This window comes from Pagrus major, chromosome 21 (assembly GCF_040436345.1).
Source record: "Pagrus major chromosome 21, Pma_NU_1.0".
NCBI lineage: Eukaryota > Metazoa > Chordata > Actinopteri > Spariformes > Sparidae > Pagrus > Pagrus major.
In genome coordinates this window covers 7,590,518-7,607,707 of record NC_133235.1, presented here as the reverse complement: position 1 = coordinate 7,607,707, position 17,190 = coordinate 7,590,518, and the positions used below count along the sequence as shown (strand labels likewise).

At 39.7% G+C, this 17,190-nt stretch overlaps 1 protein-coding gene across 1 annotated transcript; it reads left to right on the top strand.

Annotated features, from left to right (window-relative positions):
- The first annotated feature begins 4,492 nt into the window (after window positions 1-4,492).
- LOC141017153 (cysteine-rich secretory protein LCCL domain-containing 1-like) lies at window positions 4,493-16,885 on the top strand. Its single transcript, XM_073491779.1, has 14 exons — window positions 4,493-4,759; window positions 10,520-10,638; window positions 11,109-11,241; window positions 11,719-11,834; window positions 12,385-12,485; window positions 12,783-12,950; window positions 13,037-13,097; window positions 13,290-13,356; window positions 13,956-14,086; window positions 14,552-14,595; window positions 14,706-14,778; window positions 15,221-15,290; window positions 16,356-16,489; window positions 16,834-16,885. Exons 1-14 carry the CDS (start codon window positions 4,493-4,495, stop codon window positions 16,883-16,885), a joined length of 1,536 nt encoding a protein of 511 aa, XP_073347880.1.
- The last annotated feature ends 305 nt before the right edge of the window (window positions 16,886-17,190 follow it).

The window sequence follows — 17,190 nt, the reverse complement described above, 5'->3', positions numbered from 1 at the left end:
GGCTGCATTTGAAGGAGCCTTCGAATTGGGACAGCCTTCGCGTGGCATTGTGACGTAATTGGCCTTCAAATGCGCCCTTCGAGGGCTGCAGCCCCTGAATTTGGACACAGCCATAGCCAACGTTGTCCTTTTCCTGTCTGTGCTCCTCTGTTCAGGTTATCCCTGGTATGGCCCCGCCCACCTCGTTGAGGGATTGGTGTCACCTGAGCCTTTAAAAGCCAGGTGATTCCAAGATGGCTCCCTCTCTCTACCCCCTGGAAGGCTGGTGCCTGCCTGGGCACTTCATTTGTTTTTTTAATTATGTTTAGTTTGCTTCAGTTAAGTTCCCTTTAATAAATGATTTTGAGTTACTTAAGAAGTTACTGTGTGGACCTCCCTTCTTTGTTGTGCGCCACACTGAGCCGGGCATAACAAGGGCAAGTCAAGTCCCGAGTCCAGTCAAGGACAATTGATCTAACCTGTTCAAAAAAATGTGACCCTGAATTGAATTTGTATTATAATTATTGAAAGAAATTCAGTGAAAGGAATGTAATCTAACAAAAAACAAATAACATTAAAAAGCGTATTTATTCATTTCCTCTCAATGAAAGAATAGTACATCCCCATTACTTTTAAACAGTGAAATACTGACAGCCAGACAAAAGAACAAAAACGTAAAAAAAAAATAAAATAAAAAATAAACTGAACACATAATGAACACAGAGAAGTCCAAGTTGACTGTCAAGTCATTCATTTTCTGTCAAGTCAAGTTGCAAGCCTTAAAAACAGAGACTTGAGTCGACTTGAGTCCAAGTTACAATACTACATGTACTGTGTATCCCTCTATCAAGAGTGATGCTGCCATATATGTTACCTGTGAGGCAAAATGTGATTATTACCCATTACTTTATACCCAAAGTAAAATGTGTATATGTACGTACAATATACATACATACACATGAATATACTGTGTATATCCACATATCTAAGTTAAGTTTCAGTTCTTGTTAACTAGGCAGATTTAACAATGCCACTGACTACAATCTACAGTAGTTTCGAAAAATTTGCATTTTTTTGGTGTGTTTTCTCATTGGTGCATGTTTTTCCCTGTATGAATGACGTGGCGGTATGGCCTTTCTATGAATCTTTGGATGGCTGTTGAAAGAGGAGTCGCAGAGCAGCTAGATAATTCAAGTACTCCATAAATCACATATTAGAAAAATATATTTGTCTTGTGTTTCACTCGTTTAACATTACAAGGTGACTGACACAACTAGTGGTTTGCACGACTCAGCTCCAACATCACTGAAGGCCGGATGGCTTGCTGGAGGCTAAAGTTTGTTTTTAATTGAAATCTCTTCTTTATCCATGAGGGGGCAGCAGATGCTTTTGAAAGAGACCAAGAAAGTATTGTGGAGCCATTGTCAGTATTGTTGAAATGATCCATGAAACAGTCCATGTAATCACCAAAGCATATAAGTGCACACAGTAATCTTTAATAATCATTTAAAACTTTTGATATTACCTGATGTTTAACCAAATGGAATAAGGATTCAAACAGGTGACTGTCTACTTATAATGCTTTCCTGACCCTTATTATTATTATTATCATTATTATTATTATTATTATTATTATTATTATTATTATTATTATTATTATTATTATTATTATTATTATTATTATTATCATTAGGAGAAGACAAAAAAAGGAGGACAAGAAGGAGAGGGAGCAGGAGAAGAAGGAGACAGAAGAAGAAGAAAAAGTAGAAGATGAACAAGGAGAAGAAGGAGAAAATCTTGCTGAACATTTATTATGTCATATTAAGGAATAAGCACTAATAGATGACTTTCTGTTAGAGCAGTTGCTGTATATTTAGAAGTACCTGAAATAAAGCAAGAGCTACTGATCATTTTGGTAAATCACTGGTTGAAATGTGATGTCTAGTGCTGGTCATGTCATACAGTTAATTGGGATCTCACTGTCATTATAATCATTTTACTGGTGTACTTTTGTTAGCATGTATTGGCACAAAGACAAAGCAAGATGAGTGCAAATGTGTAAAAACACATTTGCACTCATCTTGCTTTGTCTTTGTACCTTGATTACAATTTAACAGAAACACTCTTCTTTGTGCCGATGGGGTTTCACAAAAAAGCATGTCGGAGTAGAGGAAGCAGAGAGAGAGAGGGGAGAGAGAGCGCGCACACACACACACACACACACACACACGTACACATAACCCACAAACCTTGACAAATGTTGGGTGTATGAAAGGCAGATGAATCACTGCTTTGTGGTTGTGTTGCAGGGAAATATTGGCCACCCTGCTGCTCCTGCTGCTGCCATTCTCACACACAGCAAAAGACCTGATGTGATCTCAGACAAGCTCAGCCCCCAACAAAAGGAACCGGCAGTTGATGCATTTGGAAGAGGAGTAATAATTATTACGATATTATACAGTGATAGCTAATAAAATATAGTAACTATTTTTGACCTGGCTCAGTACAGATATGACAATACATACTGTACAGTGATACTATAATAGATCCTTATACTAGTGATCAGTGATGAAATGTAACTAAGTACATTTACTTAAGTACTGCACTTAAATACAATTTGAGGTACTTTGTACTTTTTACTGTATTTCCTTCTTGCCACATTTTACTCAACATTTACTTGATAACTTTAGTTACTAGTTACTTCACAGATTGCATCCTGTGGCCAAAGTAGTGTGTTGTCTGTGTGTGTGTGTAAATTAATTTATTTTATCCCCAATCAGATTAGTTTTTTTTAAAAACCCACTAATTTCTGATGATTTCTGGAAAATGCTACATAGCTGATTCCGTAATTGATGAGGCTGATAATCAGTCGAACCACAGTACTTTTGTATAAACATACATGTAACTATAATATTATTTAAAAGCCTACTTAAGTACATTAATGGCCATAAATTACTTTTGATACTAAAGTACATTTAGTATCAGATACTTGAAGACTTTTACTCAAGGAATATACACATGGGTGACTTTCACTTATACCAAATAATATTTTAACAGGATAGCTTTACTTTTACTCAAGTATGACTTAAGAGTACTTTTTGTTAACCTAGTCATTGCTGGTGATACAATATGACACTAAATCCATACTTAATCCACAGGAATGCTTAGGTATTTTCATTAGGGGGCCTTAAATGGCCTTATAATTCCTCAGACTTATACACTGTATCATCAGCCTTCAGCCTATTTTCGGATACCAATGACTGGTGTGACCCTGTCATCCTGTCAAACAAAATATTTGAGAGAAAAAAAAGCGTGCAATATTTGTAACACGAGTGGGCTGCTGTCACAACATCCACAAGTTTGCTCTCACGTCACTTCTTGTCCGATCAGGTGCCTCCTCAAACAGATCAACCTCGGAGTTCCAACACTCTGGCGGCGTGTGTGTGTGTGTGTGCGTGTGTGTGTCGGGTGGGGGATCAGGGGAGTTTGTGTAGGCGTGGTCCTCTGCGTTGCGCGTTGCTAAGCGCAAATTTGGCATATAAGCGCAAAAAGAGCCGCGCTCCCATGCAGCCAGCAGCGCACTGAGAGACCTGAGGAATTCAACAGGTACCTATAGACATTTCTGATCTCTGCCTCTCTCTCGCTGTCTGTCTCTCTCTCTCTCTCTCCGTGGCTGTCTGAAAGAGAACCGACTGTCTGCGCTCATTCAGTGTGATGGATGGAATTAAAGGCTCCCTGGATTGGATAATCGTCACTCTCCAATAATCTCAAGGCGCACTGGCAACTGGAATATTACACCTTGGAGCTATTTTGATCAGTTTGACGGCATTTAAAGGTAAACTCACTGTACATTACCATTAAAAAAGTAGTGTCTTTAGAATCTGTGTGTCTATGTCTTTACATTTTAAATGATTCTGCTCTTTATTATGGGACTTGTTGAACATATTGGAGTTAGTATCTGTGTAAAATCGTCTCACAGGAGTATTGTAGTTCTTGAAGGGATCATTCAAAGAAAATGTCAAGCACGATATAATTTAACTTGTTTTATAACATAAATTAATATTTTGCAAGTCTCCCTGCAGTGCATGTTAGCACATACAGTACAGTAACTCACGCATGTGCACTAAATCTCCTGCTCTGTAGCATAAGAAGTCAGTGAGAAGTCAGTTTACACTGGTCCCACTGTGTGGAGTGATGCAGTGACCTGCAGATGCACTCTGACTGCTCAGCCTTAATGCTTGAAGTGAAGTCCCACTGTAATTACAGCATTATTAAACACAGACAGAAGATAGATTCAGGGTGTCTTTGGGTTTCTTCAGAAAGATGATGCAATGTAGGTAAACTTGCCAAGTGTTAAATAATGTCCTTATAATGAGCTGTGCTTTGGTGCAATGTCAAAATATTAAACAGCTGCAAACAGCTGGTTCACTGAAACTCTTCCTGTCCTACTCAAACATGCACGTTTTGCAGATAACACAAATTATCCCTCATTCAGCAGCAGTATCACCCCGTCATGAAGAGGTCCCTTACTTTCCCGGGCTGGGTTAGAGCAGCAAGCTTGTTCCTGTGTTTGACCCAGACTGTCCTGGCCATGGTCCTCACCAACTCCACAAAACTTGAGTCCATCCTGGACAAGTACTCGGACAAGGATGAGGAGTGGTGGAGGGCCAGGTCTAGAGGGAAGAGGGCCATCAGCGAGGGAGACATGCACCTCATCCTGGACTTGCACAACAAGCTGCGGGGTCAGGTCCACCCTCCTGCCTCCAACATGGAGTACATGGTGAGTGCTGAGGACACAGCTGTCGGTCACATAACACTTGTATACATCTTATCATGCAACTTAAAGAATTCAACCTGAAAAAAGCCACATGACTAGCAGATCCACACTGCGTGGAAACCATCAATGTTTAGGTTAACATGAGGAGCTATGTTCTGCCCTTCCTATGAAGTCTAAGTGCTATATCCTAGGCAACTGTTTCACCTCTCATCCAAGAGGCTTCTTCAAAGAAACATCCCCAAGAAACTGAAACAAGTCCAGTTGCCTACGACATAGCACTTAGAATTACCATGACCTGGATGACTGAGAACCTTCATCAACTCTTTTTATGACATTCGCACATCAGTGTTATGTGATATGATATGGTTTTGCTGAACACATCAGTTCGTCTACATCCAAAAAGCCAATTCTTGTGTAATGAAAAAGGGGAACATACTGTTTGAAAATAAAAACAATTATACAGCATCCATACAGGATTAGAAGAATTTTAAGGATCTGATTTTTCTTTTTTTCCGGATCATACAATACTCAGACTTACTATCTGTACACTGCAACACAGTTTCTTTTTCCTTTTTTTTGACATGTTTTTCTACATAGATTATCAAGGCCTGGACATGCTGCTTTAGCTTCATCTTTTAGCATGATATTATACTGTATACACTACGTGATTATCAAGTGCATATTGAAAATCATTATCCAGGATACTTGTTTTAAATTGAGTCTAGAAATATAAGTCTGAAAAAACAAAAAGTCAATAGTTTCATCTATGGTGGTAGTGTTAGACTCATTCGTTAGCAAGCTGACACCGTCTGTCAGCCACAGTCGCCAATTCAGATGACTCAATCAATGTTCATTGAGTTATATTGAGAAGCTGCTCTTGTCTTACCTTGTGAGGTAGCTGGTCCACAGTTTCACATGATCATGCGATCTCGCAAAACAGTCTTGCCAGGCTTCAGGCTATACACTTGGTTCAGTGGTTCAGACCACTCAGTGTCCTATAAGAACTACTGGACTATTCAGTATGCAATCTTTTGTTTTGGGGGGAATACCTTAAATTCAGAAACACATAGTCTATGTGTTTCTGAATTTAAGGTATTCACTGGCACATCACTGTAGTCAGTTGTCTACCACAGTCACGGTAACCTCCAACTGTGTCACCCAGCAGAGAAAACTGTCACCAGAGAAGGGGGTCAGATCAACTCTGGCATCCCTGCCTGGCGAGTGTCCGACATACATCCCCGTTCTGGGTTTAAAAAGGTCTTCTTCTCAGCACCACATGTCTGTATCTGAGCTGTGCTCAGCCTCAGAAGCTTGAAATAAAGTTTCAAGAGAGGTAGGCTTAGAAATGACAAATAACAACGGCAGGGTTGAAAGAAACACACTAACAGTAGCCAGCAGAAAAGAAAACCTGCTGCCACCAAGGTAACCGAGCATCATGGGTTCGCCGCACTGGGCAGGTTAAATAAGAAAATAATAAAGGGGACATGGAGAACGTAATGTTAGTGCAGTGAGTCGCAACAAACTTCTTTTCATTTCTCTCCCACATCCCACAAACGTCAACAACTCCTGCCTTACGGCAACTCTGAGGGGGCACAGTACTTTTTTGTGCTCTCTGGTGGGGGACTTTTAAATCATGATGTAACCATGTTACAGGGCCCAGAAGTCGATGACTGTCAGCTGTCGGGGACAGACCATTGACATTGTCCATCGGCCAAACCCTTCTCAATGGAAAAGATGTTGGATTTGCTCTACTCCTGACTGACGTCGGCAAGCGTTTGATTTGCCAACAGATGAGCGCTGGTAGCGCTCTCATACTGTTGATCTGATTGGTTGAAGTTAGCCTGTGATAGACAAATATAGACCGATGATTCGTCCAATCACCTGTCAAGTATATTTTTTAAACACTCTGCCCTTTTCCAGTTTCCAAGGATGACTTTCCAGATGGTTCTGTGTAACAAGCCATCAGGCGTGTCAGTTAACTTGCATTGGTCCCATGGAATGGGAATGGAAAGTTCAATAGTCGTAGCTACAGTATGTACGTATATATCCAATATGCCAAATCAGGTTTGACACTAAAGTCACAAGTTTTTCTCAGGGGATGTGACTTTCCTGACTCTGCTAGTGTAGGTCTGCCAGATAAAGACAGTCTAGTAGGTAACTCAAGACAGAGACATTGAAATCTGCAAGCCAGAGCTACCATCTGTTTAGCTCCAGCTCCTGCCTCCTGCTTGCCCGCCCTCACTGACCCTGGCTCATATCCAGCTTTCACCCCCGCAGTGTTGTCCTCCACTCTACCTCAACCATCCTGCCCCCCTCCTCCCCTTCCTTCCCTGCGTCTCATTACTCTATCAGTGCATTTCTGCTCCTGCTGACTCTCTTTCTCCGTGCCTTGCTCTTTTGCTTTCTTGATCTTCAGCCTCACAAACTTCCCCTCAGGCTTTTCTTCACCCTTCTCCACTCTCTCCCTTCGCCTCCACTCTCCCCATCCATCGCAGCTCACTCAAACCCTGGCCGTTGCCGATGTTATCTTTTATTTGATCCTCCACGCATCTCATTTTGGGTGCCGCAGCAGTGAATCTATTTCAAACATGTCGAGCCTTGCCGTTTGAAGTGCGGGCCATGGTAGTGTAAATGTATGTTATGTACACTAATCCAGTGTTTCTTTAGCAAGGGATACTATTACTGATGATAATGATGTGGTAAGGCTGGGGACTGATGAAGGTAGTATTTGGTTTTCAGATTGCAGGATTTAGAGTCCAAAGGGGCTGCACTTTCATTGCAGTCTGACTTCTTAATTCCATGCAAAAGCCATTCAGCAAATGCCTTTAAAGCACTGTTGCGTCTGTTAATCTAAAGCACGTCAATTCCTGCCCAGCAGACTTTTCTGGGAAATAGAGACCTCTTTACAGGTTCCCATAATCACAACAGTTTTCTATACAGTAGGTTGAATTACAACCATTGACGTGGAGCATTTTGCATACTTTGAATTCCAAAAGCAAAGGATGGCTTCTTGTTTTCTTCCTCAATATTTTTTGAGCTACCTTGAGCATTGACCCCAAATCTACTGCTGTAAGACTGCACATCTTGCACTTAGCTCTGTAGCAGAGGTGGTCCTGGCAGATGGCTGAAAACAGCCCTGTATTTTGGGAACTTAATGCTCTTTGGAATGCAAAATGAGATTGGTAGTTGTTACCTTGACCTTTCTCTCTGCTGGATAATTGAGGGTGAAGAATAACAAGTACATGAAGAGAATAATGAACTGACAGGGATCATCAGTATCTTCTGTAGATTGTTTGAAGTGAAAGCTTTGTGCTGAACTTGAATTTTAATATAACCTGTAAAAGCAGTGACACATGGCTGGCATACCGTGATTTTTTCTTGCCTATTGGCACTTCTCAAAAGCTGCCAGTACTCTTCGCTGCCCTCTCTATATCACGCTTGGGAGGCGGAAGCAATGGTGCTCATGTTAACCAATCGGGTTGTTAAGATAGAGTGCAGTGTGCCTAGGAGAGGAGCTCCGAGGCCGGCTCGCAATCTGCAGTGATATTTTTGGCATCTGCTCTATTTTTTCTACAGGAACAGTACTGGTATTAGTTAAAGAGACAAGCGAAATCGATACAAGAAAGAGCGAAAGAAAACACACTGATAAATGAGATTTTGAATATTAACATAGCACCAAACAACTATTTACCATGATATGCTGTGATGGCGTCCTGAACAGAGTATGACGTCACACTTCTGTGTGTTGTAATCTGATCTTCTATCATCTTTTTTTTTGGTCATCAGGCCAGCTGGGCGTGCATGTGAGCATGCATGTTAGTGCATGTGAGTCACAACCTGTCTTCACCGTTTCCGTTTTCAACATGGCGTCCTGGTAGGACGTATTGTCATATTTACGTTGCCATATTACGGCAAAACAGTACACTAAATATGGTTTGGAAAACTTTTTAAGCCATAGATAGGCTTTATTGTTTTTCTCCAACTTTGCTGAGGGAATAATGCACACATTTATTTTGGTCTATTTAAGGGGCTTTCCCTTTCTTTTTCTGTCTCTTCCTCTGCACTGATTTACTTTTATGAACAGCCAATCAGAGATTTCTCTCAGCAAAGGTACGATTCTACAAGATCAACCGGCCAAAAAGCCTCACACAAGGGCTGACTGTGTGGGACACACCGCAACAATCAGGGCCACAGAAGCTCAACGATGGCCCTGACATTGCGTGCCTGGCTTGTCAGGGCCCTTAAAGGTAGCTTTGACATGAAACTCAACAATCAACTATCTTACTCCAAAATTGCTTCTTGCACTAATATGCACATGTGGCCGGAATAGCTACTAAAACAAAGATCAGAGAAGCTTGGATTACAAAACACTCCACAGGAGTGTGACATTATTTATTTGCTTATTCCACTGTATCTTTACATTGCAAATACTTGTTTGCTGCTATGTTAATTCTCAAAATGTCATATATTTAAGCTTTAACTAAGTTCAATAAAGATAAAATCATCAACATTTGAATAATAAGAAGACTACCTAACAGAGAAATACAGTATCACATGGGAACCATGTGAGAAGGTTAGAGCCAACTCAGTGTTGGTATCTCAGCCACAGCTGGATTGTGGCCAAAGAAGTAAAGAGTCAAAATATCACTTCTCCAATCAGGCCTAAACAGAAAGAAAGCAGCACCACAGTGAATTGGCAACAGTGTGCACAGTGTGTTTGCCTTAGCAGACATATGGAACACATTATGGTGGTCAATCAGAGCAGTTACAACTCCACACTTAAGCACTATCCTGTTAGTTATGACGTTATAACTGTGTGCCAACAGCAGAGCACACTGCACCTATTCTTCTCCCTCCCCAACAACGTCAATTATTAATCAGTACATTAACTTTGCCACAACATTTCAATTGTTCAGATCTATGGTATTATTTCCTGTGTGTGAGTGGTTTTCAGGTATTTTGAGTTAAATTGAGTTTGTCGAGGTTTTACAGTAAAGATGGCATCAAGCCTCCAGACAGAGGCTCTCTATTTTTTCTTTTTTTTTATCAGCTTTTTCTCTCTCAGCTTGTTTTATGAGACCAAAACTTACTGGAAACAAGCTATGAAACAACCACATTGAATAGTAGCACAAAGCTGCAAGTCGGTGTGGTGGTGGTGATACTTCTCTGTTTCCCTTCTCTCTCATGTATGTGTCTGTGTGTTAGAGTGGGAATGTGTGTGTTTAATAGGAGAGGCCTAGTTTTGACTATACTGTGTTAAATTTACGAGAGGCATGCGCACAGGCAGCCACTGTGCCACTTTAAAGTAAAGAGCAGGTTCATCTTTCAGGCTCACCTTGCCTCAAGTATGTAAGGTAACTTTCTGAGTAGCTTGGAATTTATGGTAGTTTAGTTTCCTCAAAGAGCATGATGGGATACATGAAAAATGAAATGTGTAGCAATTAAAGCCGCAACTACAGTAAGTGGCCACTTAGCCCACTTCAATCATGAGGGTGATCCAGAATAGAGTTCCAGGTCTGCAAACATCTGTTGGAGCTGCTCTGGACTCAGTGAGTTTAACCTGGAGCCCAAGAGAAAACTCATATTACCTAACCTAATGCTTTAGGTGCCTGCTGAAAGAAGTATTAGCTACTTACCGTGGCTGACCACCACAGGTGACCTTCCAGAGGCAAATAAGTTTTTAACCAAGAACTGGTGTGTGTGTGTGTGTGTGTTTGTGTGTATGTGTGTGTTTGTGTTTGTCTGTCTGTGTGTACTCCCCAGGTATGGGATTACGAGTTAGAGAGGAGCGCAGAGCACTGGGCATATTCCTGCCGATGGGAACATGGACCGAGCCACATGTTGACACAGATAGGCCAAAACCTTGGAGCGCACTGGGGCAGGTGTGTATGTGCAGTGAAGTGGAGCGAAGTGTGTCAGTTAAAGTGTGTTTTATACAATAGCACTATGATAAGAATAATAGTGTTTTCTCACAGTATGCACCAGCCTTTTCCACATCAGTGTGATACCAAATGCATTTTAACCACAAACAAACCTGACAGTTGTATTCTGTATTTATTACACCTGTCCATGGTAAGATTTATATGTTTTGATACAGAACAGCCTGAGGAGAAATGCTTTGCTCATGGGACTAATGCAGCTTAGTAAAATGGTAAAATGGTCATCGTTCTTTTTTTATTTACGTTTTACACAGCATCCCAAATTGGGGTTGTACATATACAGTGGATAGACATTAGCAACAAATACGGTTCATTTAGAGATATGTATGTGTTCAATATATTTATTCTCAAATGCTTTTTGTATTGGTGATCAAATTAAAGGATACAGTATAATATCTCTTCTCTGACTTTAGGGACCGTCCCCCCACCTACCATGTCCAGGCCTGGTATGATGAGGTGAGGTACTACAGCTATCCCTACTCCCAGGAGTGTAACCCTCACTGCCCATTCAGATGTTCAGGACCTGTTTGTACTCACTACACTCAGGTAGGGCCTTTTCCTTGTCCATGTCTTAAAGGGTTAAAGTTGCCATTGGATTATTTTAGGCTCTTAGAAAATTTTTTCTTAGAGCTTTTTTTTTTTTAATGGAACTATTTAAAAAAATAATATTATTATGGAATGGAGTGTTTATAGTCACTCTGGCTGATTAGACCTCTATAAAGGAACCCAATCCACTAAAATGAGTAACAACACCTGTGCGGATGTACTGACGGTGTTGGCTTCGAGAACATGTGAGCTCTTTTCTCTATCAGATCAGTTTGATAAAAACAAAGCCCATCATCCAGGTAATAAAAGTTTTAAATTATTGTCACTCTGAGAGCAGATGTACCAAAAGAATGTCAAATCATGGTGTGTTGAACGCTGCCTGTTGAAAGTTCTGCTTCAAGTTCCAACAAATGTACCACTGAATGCTTTACTTTGTGTGTGTGTATGTGTGTGTGTGTGTGTGTGTGTCATTTTCAGTTGGTTTGGGCGACCAGCAATCGCATCGGCTGTGCCATCAACGTGTGTTACAACATGAACGTGTGGGGAATGATCTGGGCGAAAGCTGTCTATCTGGTCTGCAACTACTCTCCACCGTATGTTTTTGCTTGTTTCCATGTGAAATTTCATATGATACAACTCAAAAGTAAAATCTCAGAATCACTTATTTTTTATTTGTTAATACTTGTGTGTTTTTGAAAAGAGGCAAACCAGACAAAATACAAAACATGATCATGACTTAAAGGGGAACTCTACGAATTTCCCACGACAGAGTCTGTTTACAGCTTGGGTGAAAAAAAATGTATAAAGCCTTTTGTTGCTCCAGGGGGTGCTGTGTGAATGTCCTCAAGTGATGTCATTTGAGTCAGCGACAGGTTGGGCTGAAGAGAAAGTTTGGAAATAAAATAAATCTGGGTTAGGGTTTTGTCTCAGTAAAACTGGTGCAGAGACCTGCCATCAATGAATAGAAGTACTGTAACAACAGGTTGTCTGGTAGTTTCATTCATGGATCTCCATCTCCTGCTTTTAAAAACACTCGAATAAGCTAGATTGTCTGCAAAAACCTTGAGCATTGTTTATTTTAAAGCATATTTTTTTGTCCTCTTTAAAACATGACAAAATCCATGTCATAAATGTTTTTTTCAGAGGCAACTGGTGGGGTCATGCTCCATACAAATATGGAGCTCCCTGTTCTGCCTGTCCAGCTAGCTACGGTGGAGGCTGCAGGGACAATCTCTGCTACAAAGGTGGGTTTGGGACAGAGCTGAAGATTTTTTATCTGCTTTCATACATTTTTAACTACACGAATTGGCAAAATCTGTTGAAAGAAAATAGTTTCCAACATTCTGCTACACCATGTAATGTATATTCCCGCTCTCTCCTGCATGATTTTGTCATTGAAATATTGTTTTTATGCCCACTGAGGCATTCTAAAATATTATTGCCATACAATGTTGCTACATAAGTATGACTTTTATCATTGTCTGAAAAATTATGACATATAGTGAAACAATACAATGACAATTTGACATCCATGTTTTCAGATGGGGGTGTTGACAGGCGTCCAGCTCCTGAGCTTGAGGAGACTAACTACATTGAACCTGAACCAGAACCAGTAAGGGACAGGGAGCCCCAACCCAGGGCTCAGACACCAAATCCCTCGCCCAATGACAATCTAGAGAGGAACCAGGTTGTCAGCACAGAGCAGATGTGTAAGGACTGCTCCCATTTCTAGAGTATACATCATTGCTATTATTAAAATGAGGTTACCAAAATTTGTGTTTGTTTGTTATTTTAGGTCAACAGGTCGACTGTGAGACAAAGCTGAGAGACCAGTGCAAGGGAACGACCTGTAACAGGTAAATGCTAAAGTATATGGTGACAACAGATTCATGTCATATATATATGTAAACATTGTGGGAAAAATTATAAGTCTAGACTTATAATTTTAAGTTGTTAAACATTTTATATTGTTGTTGCATATTATTATATTTTATTTTAAGGCACCCGTGCCATGATGTTGTTCACTTTACTGTTGTTTCTATCCGTAGATATGAGTGTCCACCTGGCTGCCTTGACAGTCCTGGAAAAGTAGTTGGGACTGGATATTATGACATGGTGATTACCAATAATGGTTATTTATTTACTGTATTGTATGGTATACTGTATTATAAAAGTCTAAAGTAATGAGAGCATAGACGCTATAGACTCTAGTTACCAACAGAGAAAACTTAATTGTGCAGGGAACTTTTATCTGGCTTGAAACTGTTTCAGTTTAAACTGATGCCTCTATATGACCTACATAAGCAAACAAGACCATCAGCAAGGAGATTAGTTATTTTTGTATTGTTATTAGAGTTGTTTTATAATTGGACATGTCATAAAATTAAAACTATTTTTTATGGTGGAGTGCTGAGGATGAATTGAGGAGTCAATGTTTACTTTGTTTCACCATCCTCATATTACTGTTATTAATCTCACATAGCCAAAAATATAAGTAATCTCCATGATCCTGCAAACAGAAATATTCCTTTGAAGAATATGTTGGGTCTTTCTTTCAGTTGCTTTCAAAACAAATGCATGCACTAGCCAGATCAAGAGCTTTAGACACAAGGTACTGGTGTTCATACCACTTTTGTCCACAGGGGCCGCCAGAATCAACAAAAAAATATTCCTCGCAGCTGCTTTAACATTCTCGTCTCTGTATTTTACTGCAGCAATCCAGTGTGTGTGGAACTGCGTTACACTCTGGTGTCATAGACAATGATGGAGGATGGCTGGATGTGACCAGACTGGGCAGAAAACAACAATTCACTAAGTCATACAAGAATGGTATTCAATCACTTGGGTATGAATCAGTCTGTATTATTTAGTTTTGTTGAGTTTTGAGTGTTGAGTTTGAGATAGAATCAGACTCAGCTTTGTTGGCCTAGTATGTACACATACAAGGAACTTGGTTTTAATTGTCTGTCAGTGTAACATACAGTTCCAAGAACAATTTTTTTAAATTTTTTTTATTAAAAGTGGAAAAATTAAAACAGTTACACCAAAGCTGTGCAAAGATCGGTCAAAAATAAACATGGAACTATTATGCACATACAAGTAGGTGAAGAAATAAGTTGTATATAAAAAGCAAAAAACAATGACCAACAAAAGGTCTATTGTTCCTGTGTATTTACGTATAAACTATTGTATATATTCTATTATTATAGATATATATTTGTCTCTAAATATAGGGGCTGTTCAACTAATGATGCAAGGCTATGCAGACCACAAAAACCATAACTTCATTAAATTTTCTTTAAATTCGCAGGAAGAACAGGAGTGCAAATTCTTACAAAGTAGAGACGGTGCCTGGTAAGGAACATACAGTTCGACTGTTTTTTACTGTGAGGTTACTGATACAGCAACATGTTGTTTGTGTAGAGAAACAAATTTTTTCTTTTTGTGTCTTTTTTTTCTCCCAGTAAAAGCTGTAAGATGTGATACCACCGTTGCACTTTTCTGCCCTTTCAAGAAACCTGTTCGACACTGTCCCAGGTAACACTCTGCTTTCAACTCAGTCACGTTGGACAGCTGGAGCTTTTCATGTAGAGTGAAAACATCTCAGTGTTTGGGTTAAACCTCAACGGGCTGAACCACCGTCATTCTGAGTCAAAGAAGATTTGGCATGTGACCTTCCAAATTCAAAGTAATGTAGCAACACTAGCCTACAGCCAGAGTAAGTCAAAATACCATTAGATACCCTGCTCACCTTTCACCACTGTCAATGAAGGAAAATTAGCATTTAGATTGTTATTTACTGTCTGTATACTTTTTCTACAACCTTTGGCTCTTTAACTCTAGCCTAAATAGTTTTAAGTCAAACAATGAATAATTTCAGTCTCCTGATAGACTTTGAGACAACAAGAATATTCTGGGGTTCTAGTATATACAGTGAAAATATCCAATGACCTAAAGCGTTCTCTGGCTTTTTCTTCAGGTTGTACTGTCCCAGGAACTGTTTACATGACAGCCGAGCCCGAGTCATTGGGACAAAATACTACTCTGATGTAAGTTCTTGCACCATAACCATCTGACATTGATTCTGTTGGAAAATATAGACCATTTTCACATCAGACATTTTGACTTAACCAGTATAGCTAGTAAAATACAGGCCTGCTTACTTTTAAGTTAAGTTTTTAAACAGTCTCATTAGCCCACATGGACCATTTTCACAGCAGAAATTCTGACTTGTTATGGCGCTATAACTAATAACATTAATTATGTCTCTGTTCATACTAGTGAGTCAGCATGCATAATGCCAGGACCATAGATTGATATAAACATAGATTTTAGCCTTTATTAAGATTTTTATAAAGACCTTTGCCTTTTAAGCTGCAACATTTCAAAATGTCTGCTGTTAAAAGGTTCCTACTACTTCTTTACAAAAATGTTTTTGGGATTCGACAAGTATTTGCACCATTATACTTAAACACATATGATATAACACCCCATTCTCAAAAAGGCATTGTCTTCATCTGTTCATTATGTCACGCCTGGCTTAGATACCATTCACAGTGGAACCCATTCTTGTACCTTGTATTCAGAAACAGTACCTAACATCACCTTCTTACACAAACTGGGCTTCATACTAATAATTCAGACATACTAAAAAATCTCACATACTGTTTTATCATACTAACTAACATGTTGATGAGGGTTTTCAAATGCAGCCATTGGCTAAAAAAAGACAAGTTATCTCATATAACAGCTTATCAAACTAATGATTTGAAGATGTTGATAAAGCTGTGGATCCCTCAATTAATGTTTCTTTGTCAGTGGAGGCTTCGGCTTCTTTGGCGCAGGTATGCTAACGTTGGCTGCTACTGCTGCAGGGTAACTGGCTTTCAGGCTATCAAACAGCTTTTAGATGTTGCCCTGATCAGCTTTGCATTTTGCATCATCAATATAAGTCTTGTCGGCCTCTAGTTTTGAAAACTGTAACCACACTTTCAGCTCTCAATTGCCCTGTCTCACTGTGACTTGAACAAGCTGCAGGCATGACCTCGTTCTCTTTTTCTCTATACTCAAAGTTACTCTTACTCTATATATGACCTGTTTTGTTTTTCTTCCAGAAATCCAGTATCTGCCGAGCAGCTATTCATGCTGGAGTGATCAAGAATGAGTCAGGAGGGTACCTTGATGTGATGCCTGTGGACAAAAGGAGCCAGTACAGTGGCAGCTACCAGAATGCCATCACCTCAGAGAGGTATAGTTAGAAGAATAAGAAGTACTTATGTGCAGTTTATATATAGAGGAAGAAATGTGCGTGAATGAAAAAAAATATACGCTAGGCTAATTTTATGAATGTCGGACACTGGAACTATTAAATGAACTGATATACATTTTTTTATTAATATCCATTGTCTTTGATATCAAGTTGGACTTTGGTTCAAATTCCAACCAAATTCTAATCTTATCTATTACCTCAGTGTGATGAGCAAAGTTCTGTGACTAGTCAGTATTAAAATACATCTGTGTACTTGCTGTAAGAAACAACACATACATGTACGGTATCACAGTTCTGTTCTCTCCCTGCTCTTTCTCCTCCAGCCTACTGAACCCAACAGGTGGAAAAGCCTTCAGAGTGTTTGCAGTCATCTGAAAAACCACTCTCAAAGGACCATCAAACATGGCCACTTCACATCCAGCAAACCCACTCACTGTCATCTTACAACCTGTAATTACATTCATTCCTACAGTACATATTTCAACTTTACAGCCTCTTGCACTAAAAGTGCAACATGACTTAACTCCTGGCATCCCCTCAAAGTGTGGTCATGAGTAAATCAGTGTCCATTAATAGCTGAGTGGACTATGTTTGGTCGATGAAGATAGTGGATTTCTTTTGCCTTACGTCTTCTCTAAATTTCTAGAGTTGACCGTAATAATCACATTGGGCTGCCATGC

Excerpts from the sequence above, each read along its gene's own strand:
- LOC141017153 (XM_073491779.1), top strand. The coding sequence starts at position 4,493 with ATGAAGAGGTCCCTTACTTTCCCGGGCTGGGTTAGAGCAGCAAGCTTG. Across the intron at positions 11,242-11,718 it reads TTTGTACTCACTACACTCAG|TTGGTTTGGGCGACCAGCAA; the intron begins GTAGGGCCTTTT and ends TGTCATTTTCAG. Across the intron at positions 12,951-13,036 it reads TGTCAGCACAGAGCAGATGT|GTCAACAGGTCGACTGTGAG; the intron begins GTAAGGACTGCT and ends TTGTTATTTTAG.